This window comes from Protobothrops mucrosquamatus, unplaced genomic scaffold (genome assembly GCF_001527695.2).
Source record: "Protobothrops mucrosquamatus isolate PMUCROS unplaced genomic scaffold, P.Mucros_1.0 scaffold1886, whole genome shotgun sequence".
NCBI lineage: Eukaryota > Metazoa > Chordata > Lepidosauria > Squamata > Viperidae > Protobothrops > Protobothrops mucrosquamatus.
The window spans coordinates 90,002-102,019 of record NW_015388012.1 but is presented as its reverse complement, the minus strand read 5'-3'; the positions used below and the strand labels follow the sequence as shown (position 1 = coordinate 102,019).

The window sequence follows — 12,018 nt, the reverse complement described above, 5'->3', positions numbered from 1 at the left end:
TTTGGTTTGGAGCAACTGAATTAATATCTTTTTCTTAAGATGTGATCTTTTGTAGATCCCATAAGCATTCAGAACAAGACTAAAGAAATACATTCATTACTGAGCTTTGGGCCAATATAAACCCATAAAATTGGATTTACCAAGCTTCTGCTCTGTAGTTTTAATTACAGCTATGACTGGGAAGAAGTCTTTTAACAGGAAATGAAATAGCCTATCTATAACAGATCAGAGTGTTATGTCCTAGGATTGAAACATAAATTAGTCATAGAAGGAACATGGACGACCCACATCACTTCCACAAACCAATTGCTTGCAGTTCCAATATAAATGTTTATGTTTAACTGTCGTTTCAACACTATCTCCTCAATGAAACTTCAGCTTCTGAAATCCATCTGCTCCTCCAATTTCTAAAATATGAGGCAGAAGAACTGCCTCTGCAGTCAATATTTGGATTCAGCTCCAGTTAGACTGTCATGTGCAGTATTGATCACATCCCATTGATTATGACATTCTAGGTAACTCTGACAAAAATTATGGAAAAAAGAAATTTTATGTAAATCTGCTACACTTTATTATTTGCTTGTTTGTTTCATTCACATGCTGCCCAACTCCAAACTGACTCTAAGCAGCTCACAGTATAAAACAATGTAAACCTAAAATGTACCTAAAACACTAAGCAGATGGCAAATCCAGTCAACATGTAAAACATATCACATCACTCAGCAAAGCCTCCAACCAGCCTAACCAAAGCCTAAGAGAAGAGTCTTCTAGAGGGCCATCCTGGTGGAACCTGTGGCAAAGAAAGAACACTTCCTTGGCCCCAAATAAGATACAGTTTAATCAAAGGATGGGGTTCTGTTTGTAAAAGATGTCTTTTACAGAAAAACATCTATTTTCCACACAGCAAATAATAAATTTCAGAAATGCTCTGATGCTAAAGTAAAATGTAAAACAAATTACAAACTTGACTTACCTTTTCCTTAATGTTGATTCACCAACTTTAACCACTCTGATTACTTCTTTAACAGTGCGCCGAAAATCATGCATTCTTGCTGCAACAAGGAGAGCTAGAACATAAAAAAGAGAATCACATCAAAAAGGCATTCGGGATGGAGGGAAGCAAAGGAATACATTAAATCATATAGGTGGAATTGGAAATTCTATTTCTCATATTAATTTCAAAATACTGATGGACTTCAGAAAGATTAAACTGGAATTTTATAAAATTTACTTTGCATGCAGAAATATTACATCAGCGCAAACAAACTTTAGAAAAAGCAGTATGGCGTAATATTCAACCTCAAAAAAATATTTCACTGCTTCCTTGCACACATACACACATGTAACATGCACAGACAATTAGGGGGAAATGTCCTAACACCACAATAGCACATGCGTTTGCTTTTTCCCCACATTATTTCAAAACTTGTACATGTGTTCCATTTTTACCATGCAGTATTTACATAGTAAAATTATCTCAATAAAAAGTAATTGCATAACATCATTCAGTGCTTTCAGTATTTCAGTTCAAGGTTCAGAGCTCCTCAACAGTGTTTTTAAGCTAAAGTTGGGAGATATGTCTTAATGTATATTTTCCACAACACAGAAAAGATCATAATAGCGGTGGTGGCACAGTGGTTAGACTGCTCACTGCCAGGAGTTTGATTCTGACTGACTCAAGGTTGACTCAGACTTCCATCCTTCCGAGGTCAGTAAAATGAGGACCCAGATTGTTGGGAGCAATATGCTGTAAACCACTTAGAGAAAGCTGTAAAGCACTATGAAACAGTATATAATTCCAAGTGCTATTGCTATTGCTATATCCCCAACAATTCTGTTCATTTTCTACTAGGGGCAGAAAGAAAGCCACAATTGAAATATTAATTGGTGGCTACCAACTAAAAAAAAAATTTCTTGGGAAGAAATAAAAAGGAAAAGAAATGGCTAGGCATCCCCTCTCTCTAGCTCAAACTATCAGTAGTTTAACTAAATACTGTCTTCTTCACTTTTAAAATTCAGAAGTCTAAATATATTGTTTATTTAATATACTATTTTAAAGTAGTTTTATCTCACCCTTCTTAGCGGTTCAGTTAGTCCTTGACTTATTACCACAATTGGGACTGAAATTGCCATCATAAGTCAGCATGATTGTATCCTGTGACTTAGGACAGCAATCCTAGCACTCACAGACTCATGGATCATTAAGGCAGTACCCAACCTAATCTAAACCATTCTGGACTTGGTCTCTCTCAGCTCCAAGCCTCAAAAGGGAAGGGTCTAACTCAAAATCTCCTCACCCACCCCCCATATCTGGTTTTTGGCCACCCCGTACCCTACTTTTCAAGAAAAGCAAGTAGCCAACACAGACCCACATGGCTCTGGGACTATCACCAGCACAGCAAGCAGCAGTCACCCAGCACTCTCACCATTCTGCACTTCACCACCCCAGTTTATCTTCCCCATCTTCTTATTCTCGCGGCTGACGAGAATACCTTGTCCCTTATCACGCAGGCAGAAAAAGCAAGCCAGCCAAAGGAAGCCCCTTCATGCACAGTTGACAAAAGCAAGCCCATTTGCACCATGCTGCTGGGTCGGGCTGGGGTGGGTTTCCTGGCCTGCTGCAGATCTATAACTGTTTCTTGCTTGCTTCTGCTTCTTTGTGGTACAGCAGGAAGCCCAGCGCAGCAGCATGGCACATTGCTTTCGCCGGCTTTCTGCAAAAGGGTATGCTTTTACCAGATTGCTTTTGCTGGCTTTGCAGTGGGGCTTGTTGGCATGAAAGACCAGGTCGGGAATGCCTCATTGGCAGTGAGAGCAAGAAAGAGCAAAGATAAGCTGAAGCGTCTGAGCACAGAGAGCAGGGGGACAAAAAAAGCATAAATGGGGGGAGGAGAGACAGGTGGAGGGGAGAGGAATTGCAACACCCCTATGGTCAAAAATGCAGGCTGGCTGCCACATGCCCAAATTTTGATCATGTGACCATGAGGGGGAGTGCTGCAACAGCTATAACTTCAGACACAGGCTTTAGTTCCATGTTTTTTAGCAGGGTTCAAGCAGTTTATGAACGGTCATAAGCGGGGGCCACCCGTAATGGCTTATTTAATATCTTTATCACACATAATGGAACCACCATCCATGAGCTTATAATCCAAAGAAATAAGAGGTAGTGAGAGAAGAAGAGCCAAAGTAGGATCAGGGGTGAGCTCTTAAAGTGCTCTGTTGTGCTAATCAGTTTGAAGGACAAAAGTCTGATCTAACAAGTTTCTCAACAGTTCTTCCAGAGATATCCAATAGATCCAGTCTTTCTCTCCACTGTAATAAGATGTCACATGAAAAATAGCAGAAAAATGGAAGCGTAGCACAATCCTTCTTCTACTTATAGCTTCTGTGTTCCAAGTGCCCTCTGTAAGTCATTTTTCCCTTTTTTGTTTCAAACATATTTGCCTCTCCAGGACATGAGAGAAAGCAAAAATAGCTCTTGCATCTTAGGGTTTTGTCCCATGCATCTGTCTGTAGTATATACTTTGGTTCTAAAAGGTTCTTATATATAGGCCATGAAAGAACTATAGCTTGACCAATTTGTTCTGATCATGGCAAAATGGGCAGCAAACAAATTTAATAAATAAATTAAGGCACACAGCCTTAATATATTTGTTTATTACTGGACTCTACCAAGATACTGCTGAATATAATTAGGATTGTTAAACTATCAGTTATTCAGTTAAACCATAAGACTTTTTTTCAGCGTAATCCACTGTTTTCATGTTTTTTTATACAACTTTTATACAATGCCTTATAGATAATCTGCACTTTCTGCTTGTGGAATAATATGACCTCCGTGATACTCTGGTTTATGGCCAAGGATTAGATTAGTTCTTAAAGTTTGTATCTAACTTGATTCATCCTGACATTAAATTTATATGTACAGAGTCGCCTAAAAACACAACATTCTAAGAGTGAACATATGCAACTGCTTCTTACAAAATGAAATATACGTAACACATTTCTTTGCCACTAGCTGTTGCCACCCCACACACTCCAATTCATCAGTTCTGCAATACCTGCACCACAAAGCCCTGATGGCCGTCGACCTGTATGCATCCAGTCTCTCTTCATCTGCTGCAGGAGCCTTAAGGCTGTCATGGAGACTTCATGGTTCTTATCACCAAACTCGAGCATGTGTGCAAAACGAGGAATATATAAACATGGATCTGCCCAAAGCAAGATGAAAAAAGTTAGTTATTACCCACTGTAACTTTTCCTCTTCTGTATAGAGCCTTCTCAGATTTCCAACTCGACTTACAGAAAACACTTCACTGTCCAATTGTTTCTCCAGCTGTAGACATGAGATTGTGTTTACTCTTAGGAACAAAAAGAATTGTTCTGCTTGTGGAAGGTCTTTGTTCTGGCAGAAACCTCTACTAATGGAAGGTGATGTTTTGCTGATTATGTCTTCCCTCTGGAACTCTCAGCACCATTTTCCCCATTGCTCCAATCAGATATGCAAGGACTACTAGGAGAATGGGCATTATTCAAAATTCACCACCGCTTTCATTAGGACATGTCTGATAACAAACAGCTTTCAGTGAACTGAAATATATTGCTGAATATAATTAGGGTGGTTAAACTATCAGTTAATTCTAATTGTATGGACCAGCCAAGATACCAAATGTCACATGAGACACACACGTTTAAAAAAATGCACTGTAGAAGGTGGCTACTTTGGATCAAGGAAAATCAAGGAGAGATGTTTTGAATTTTCCTTTCTATTCAGTATCTGTTTAAAAGTGACCATCTTTTTTGAAACTTCAGTAGAAACAGATAAAAAATCTGTATCGCCAAGTCAGTAATATCCTCATCCAAGTCAATCCTGGATGTTCTTGCAATGCAGAACAGCAATGGAGGAATTAGTACTAGCTAGAAAAAGAACTGTGTATTTTAAGTTTGCAAACCAAGTAGAATACATTGTGACACATGATTAAAAAAGACCTATCAAACTTGAGATATTCAAATATATATTTCCACATAAACTATGAAGTACAGAATAAATAGGTCCAGTCAATCAGTGTTGATAGCCCCTAAATTACCTGATTCCATATATCCAAATCCAAGATCTGTCATAGATCAATGCAGCAACTGTGCAATGAATAATATTTCCAATCACACAGACCTATCAACACCATTCCTTAAGTGTCCAAATGTGTTGAGACCAAACCTCACTATACCTACAGACTATACTGTAAAATTATGATGGCATGAAAAATCAGGAATTGTAATCCCAAACATCCCTGGGAAGCACCTGGATGAGAATACTAATACTAATGAGTAATATCCTCATCCAGGAGGATAACAAGCAAGAGGAAAATCATCCCATGTGCAATTTAATATTACTTGAGACTTCTTTGAAGATACCACGTTAGTTAAAAATTCCACATTAACAAATGAAATTATTTTGCTTCTACAGAAGTACAGTATTAAATTTCTCATCTCCAAAGCCATTGTATAATAGATGAAAGTTTCAGCCATCTCCCATTATTAACACAGACTAATTTTGCTTTCATATCTCTCTTTTATTGAAGATTAATTTAAAGTCATCAACAGAACCAAGCCAAAAGAATAACTTCCAAAAATCAACTTAAGCTTTCATTAAAAAAAGTCAAATTGGTTGAGAGTTCTTCTATGCTGAAAAATATATCTATTATGCCATGAAATTAACACCATTAGTAATAACTGATTTCTAGTCCCTGAAACCAGAAATATTTGAGGACAATTTTAAATGTAATGGATTATTTATATCAAAGATACAACTTTGTGCGGTGTACTGCTCCATTTTGATTATGTGGTTTAATGTCTCCTGAATGATTTGCAGGTACAATGAAATCAATGTCTACCTAGACTATATAGCTGCTACCTGTAATTTAAGGGATTTTATGCTACATTGCTATGCTGTTAACAGCATGCTCCAATCTATAATTGTTCCTCAATGTTACAGAAAAAGAAAACAAGATTTTAAATTCATTATTTGCATTACAAAAAACTGTATTCCCCATCATAATAATTATATTCAATAACCAAGACATTAAAATATACTGCCAGGAGACAGAAGAAGCTATCAAGGTTACCAGAAGACAGATTTGGCTATGATTATGAAATGACAGGAAACAATCATGGTTTCCAAAGCTTTCCACTGAGGAACACTGCCAGTTTTCAATATCAAGGGGTCCTTTCATATAGATGTCATATATTATTGGGGGAAGGGTGCTTGAGCTTAAGTTTTACATCAATAGCTAACGCTATTATAGCAATAGCAATAGCACTTACGACTTATATATGCTTCACAGTACTTTACAGCTCTCTCTAAGCAGTTTGCAGAGTCAGCATATTGCCCCCAACAATCTGGGTCCTCATTTTACCGACCTCGGAAGATTGGAAGGCTGAGTCAATCTTGAGCCACAACGAATTGAACTGCTGGCAGCCGGCAGTCAGCAGAAGTAGCCTGCAGTACTGCATTCTAACCATGCACCACCACAGCTGTTTTAATTTCACTTTGGAATTAAGATAACCTTTATTGCCATTTTTACTGTGAGCACACTGGCCTACATTCTGAAATTAAATTCTGTTGCCTGCTCTCAAAAGAAAGTATATATCTACTCACACACACACACACACACACACACACACACACATACACACATACATATAAATATTAATCACTGTCCATTTTGAATATATAGCAGAATGAGGAAACTTAAGAGTTCACAAGGTTGATGCTATATGGAACAAAACTGTGACTAAATCTGGATGTCCCCGTGGTTATCAGTACTCTGAGTACCATACCAAAAAGCCTTGGACTACAAAATCTGTGCATTGACAAAAAATTCCATCTATCAATAACAAAAGACCACACTCCTTGAATATGCACAAATACTATATCGATACATTATAAATGAAGGCCAATACCGTAACACCATACAGCCCAAAACTGATACCTTGCTCTAGAGACTATAAATATATAGTCTTCAACTTACAACCATTTGTGACCATTTGAAATTACAACATCACTGAAAAAAACTGATTTATGACTGGTTTTCATACTTATGACTGTTGCAACATCTCGGTGATCATTTGGGCACTTGACAACTGACAGATGCACTGTCGCAGAGTCATGTGTTTACCGTTTGTAACCTTCCCATCAAGCCAATGGGGAAAGCCAGATTTGCTTAATGACCATGTGATTCACTTACCAAATGCAGTGATTCACTTAACAATCATGGCAAAAAAGGTTGTCAAAAGGAGCGGAACTCACTTAACAAGTGCCTTGCTTAGCAATCGAAATTTTGGATTCAGCTGTGATCATAAATCAAGGGTTTTATATAGTTTAATAGACTTAGTTGTCTTCTGTTAGTTACTAGGAAGTTAATTACTTCTGTCAGTTACTTAGTTATCGTCTGCTAGTTACTATTTGAGGCACACAATAAAATTGCATTTTTTTCAGATTTTCAGCTTTCAGCTTTCATTTAGGTGAAGAATTTCATGTATTGAGCAGTGCAATATGATGTTGAGCAATTATCCAATTAAAAAAAACGTTCCACTGGCTCTTTTCAGTGCCACTTTAAGAAAGGTATGTCTTTTGGGAAACTAACTCAAATCAAATGACCAAGCTCTGTTTTGTTCTCTAGTTTTTCACTGGACATACTAATTTCTCATTTCCTCTGATGTCAATTGTTAACTATTATATTCAACTCCATGTCTTTAGCTGATGCCGTTGAGCAATTCCACAAATAAAGAATGGGCTTTGTCTGAAATGGATTTATAATTAATTAAACTTAAATCACTGCTAAGCATCAACATTGTTATGTACTATTTTTTGTTTTCATGTGTTCAGAAAGACTATGCATATGCATGATCACCTACATAACATACAAATTTTCAGACAACCAGAGGCAGTACACGTTTGCAAAAAAACTAAATAATTATTAACTAGGAGAGTTGCATACCTTAAATATGATGGTTTATATATATAATGTAGATACTACTAAATCAAATGCTATAAGCTAACCAAACTAATTAGGAAAAAGGTAACATTCAGATTAAAAGCAAATCCTGTACATTTCTGGCATAATGTGTGTTAATTAGCAAGCCAAATGGTGATGCCAGAAGCTTGTCTCTGAGAGAAGATCTTGTTGCTCCTTTTATATTTCTTAGCTGCATTGGGAATCTGGGTGAAGAGGAAGGTAAACATTCTTACAAAGAGAGAGTGTCAGAGACAGAGACAGAGATATACAAAGGACTGTTATGTAATACTAAGGCCCCTGTTCAGATGCAACAAGAAGTAGACAGTTTCCAACTGCATGAATCTGGTACAGCAAACCCTTGAGAGGGGTGATCTCCAGATCTTTAGAAGTATGAGTTGGACTGTGACTTCAAATTTGTTTTCACCCATCTCATTCTTTATGCGTGAAGTGCAAATGATGGGGAATTATTATTTCCTGCATTCTCCTGTACAGAATAACACTTCCTCCTTGCAGAGCAAAACAAAAACAAATGCTTCCTTCCTTTATGGAAAATACTAATCTGGGGACAAAACTGTACAGAGGGAGCTTTTCCTCTTTCACAACTCACCCATTTTTACAATTTTGCCTTCTGCAAGTAGACCGGGAACAAACTGGTGGTCTATAATGTAACAAGACAATCAGTGCAAGTTTTGTTGTTCGCCTTAATCCAGAAGCATACAAATGGTAGGCTATGGCACATGGTACAGCTAACTGACCTTGACAAAATTAAACAATTTGGATGGTTTGGTTCTTGGATGGGAGACCACCAGGATAGCAATAAATCACTTAAGTATTTATTCATGTGAATTATCCCAGTGCCTCAGGTCAAACAGACTCTAGATGGTATTCTTACTGGGAGAACAACATGTACATTTTGTGCAATTATTGGGAATCAATGTCAATTACAGGAACTTTTTAAGAATAGAATCTACAGTAGGAAAATTACACTCATGACTGAATCTAATAAATGTTAATTTATTAATCTATCCATAACATTTGCACAATTCTGTATAAAAATAAAAATAATAATTCATTAGCATTTTTAGTTTTCAAAGTATGTACACATAAATTTTACAAACATTATCTTACAAAATATCATCCTGGATAAGACTACCCAACTTTCTGGAAGAAATAGTAATAATAATAAAATTAAGTATCCAGGCATCTATATAAAAACTAGCTGGGCCAGAACTACAAGGTTTCTCAGTCATTTTGTTGATAGTTTCATCTTTCAGAAAAGTAAAATATTGGCTCTCTCAGAAGTGGTTCTAACCAATAAGAAAGCATGGGTTAATGAGATGAATGCAATTACAACTTTAGGAGAAAGTCATTATGTCATATTGGAGTTCAAAGAACTACAAAAAAAAAATAAGCACATGCATACACAGGCATTAGATTTCAGGAGAGCCATTTCAAGTCTTGGAAAAGCACTCATCAAGATCTTTTAGACACAAATCCTGAGGCCAAAATGAATGCAGGGGAATTGGGAACTTCTCAAATTAAGATACTGAAAGCACAGTCCCACACTATTCCTGCCAGGAACAATCCATGAAAACAACCTGTAAGTACCTTTTTAAAGAGCAGAAATGTTAGGATCATACATTTGGAGGGGGGGTGAATTTACTCAATGCAGGAGTGACTATCTTAATGTTGCCAAAGTTGAGAAACATTACTTTAGTGGTCTTTGCAAATTCATGGAGGGCAGATGAAATGACCAAGTATTGGAAAAGGGCAAATCTTGAGCGTTCATAACTGAAACAGAGTCAGCTCAATGTCAGTACGAGTGCATTCTGGAACAAATTATTAACAGTAGAGATGAGTATTTTTTTTTTTTTTTAAAAAAAAGCTTGTTGGGAGCCAGTTTTGTGAACTTGTTGCACCAAAGCTTTTACCCCAACTAGTACAAAACATTTTGTTGCAGCTTTAAAACTATAACATTTATTTTGGCTGCAATTTCCTGGACAGTTTTTTTGTTTTTATTTCCTGTGGATAAGGTTTTAAGGTCTGAAGTCATCTCCAGACACACACACACACACACCCACCAGACACACACACACACACCAAACATCAGTTTCCAAGCTCTTTCAAGATGTTAAGAACGAAATGAGACACACGGCTCTCAACGTTCAAAAAATTTGGGCGAAAACTCTCCCGTTTTTGCCGGCACCTTTGATAACTCCGCCTTACTTTCAGGCTGATAAAATCTGAAAAAGCACTGGTTTGGGTTGATTCCCCCACCCCCAAGCTTTTGCCCCAAAAAAGTTCAAACGGAGCCAGAAAAGATGCCTGAAAAGGAGCATTGTGCGAGGGGACGGCCAGAAGGAGCATGGGCGCCCTCGCTAGGCCGCCCAGAAAAGACGCCTCTCCGGCTACTGCTGCGCTAAACTGGGATCGGCGAGGCGCTGCCTCCCGCCTAACCGATGCTGCCAGTGCCTTCCGCTTTCATAATCATGGCTTCGGACTCCACGGATAAGCCTGCAGTGCAAACTTTCCCGGCTGGGTTCGGGCAAAGGGACGCCTGGTGAGCGAGAGAGCGACCGGGTACTGCTTTCTACTGGGGAATTGCCGGGAGGGGGTGCGCGATTGGGGGGGGGAGAGAGGGGAGATGCTGGGATCGGCGCCGCAGCAGAGTTTTTCAACTGCAGGACGGCTGGCGCTCAACGCGGGCTGCTGCCTCGGGCGATTTCCGAAAGGCGCTCTCTCTCTCTCTTCCCTCTTTTGCAAACGGCCTAAAATGAAAAGCGCCCCTGGCTAGCTGGCATCGAAGCCGGAGCTAGGGCAGAATTCGCACCGGCCGCGTTTATCGACGCCTACCCCGATCGCCTTGGGAGCGAGCAACCGCAACGAGGCAAGCTCAGACGAGATCTCCCGGGGGTGGGAAGGGGGGGGTGAGAGGAATTTCCCAAGCAACCGAAAGAGGGGAGGGATGATCCGGCGTACCAATTTTAAAACAATAAATAATAAAACTTTGGTTTCTTCTCGAAGGAATAGCGACCGTTCCTAAATGGGTTTACTTCTGGAGGAGTTTGTGACTCCTTTTGGGAGGGTAGGGTAGGGCGGGAAGGAGGGTTTCGTTTCGCCGTCACTCCTACTGTTCCGCTGCAGCATATTTTTTTGTTGTGTTTGTTTTTTTTACGTGTGTGTCCGCGCGTGCATTTATCTCCCCTCCGTCCAACAGCGAGAGTGAATTTGGGTTTCCTGTAAATTTCCCAAATGGAGGAGGGGACTGGATTGATGGGAGAGGAAAGCGCGGAGGGAGGGAGGGCGGGGGGGGAGGGCGTGTGGGCGGTTCGAGAGAGCGAGCGAAGAATGACATATTGTCTAGCGAGAGAGGCCGGCCCTCCCGTCTGTGCCCTTTCGCCATTGGAGCAGCCGCCGATGACGCGCAGTGGCTGCTGCTGCTGACTATTTGAGGCAGCAGCAACATTGGGAAGAGGTGGCGCTGGTGGTGCTAACAACAGCGGGGAGACGGGAAGGAAAGCACGTACAGGCGAGGAGCGCGCACGCGGACGGCCACGGGCGCCCGGTCCTGCAAAGCCGCGACTCCTACCGACTTTCCAAATAGGACAAGGGTAGGAAGGAGACCCGGCCTCGCCAGGAGGCGAGAAAAAGAAAGCATCTCCAGCCCGGCGCCGGAGAGCACCAGAACCCGGACTCCAGCGTAGAGGACGATGCTTCCCTCTCCTGCAGCTTGGCTTGGCGAGTCTCGCTTTTAAAGCAAAAAGGGGACGGGAAGGGACAGAAAAACTTCCGCTTGCCAGAAAAGCGGCGGCCTCTGGGATTTTACCGCTCGGGAGACTGAGGACTTGCAACCTGAATTGTGGAATAATAATAATAAATAACCATAAGCGGGATCTATAGCTGCTTCGCGGATGTTGGCCCTTCGCCCGGAAAGCGGGCGAAAGCCGGGTTTCCTGCTTTCACGTGTCCTCCCGCCTCACCAAGAACCTTGGCAGAAGTTTAC

At 40.1% G+C, this 12,018-nt stretch overlaps 1 protein-coding gene across 1 annotated transcript in view; it reads right to left on the bottom strand.

The window, feature by feature from the left end:
- BRF1 (BRF1 RNA polymerase III transcription initiation factor subunit) overlaps nucleotides 1-12,018 on the bottom strand; it is a gene marked incomplete at its 3' end in the record, with an annotated part of 159,380 nt that overhangs the window by 63,665 nt on the left and 83,697 nt on the right. Inside the window, exons 6-7 of the mRNA XM_015823490.1 lie at nucleotides 4,062-4,211; nucleotides 974-1,067 (exon numbers count right to left, since the gene is read on the bottom strand). Of these exons, the coding sequence (XP_015678976.1) occupies nucleotides 974-1,067; nucleotides 4,062-4,211 (244 nt within the window). The remainder of the gene's footprint in view (nucleotides 1-973; nucleotides 1,068-4,061; nucleotides 4,212-12,018) is intronic.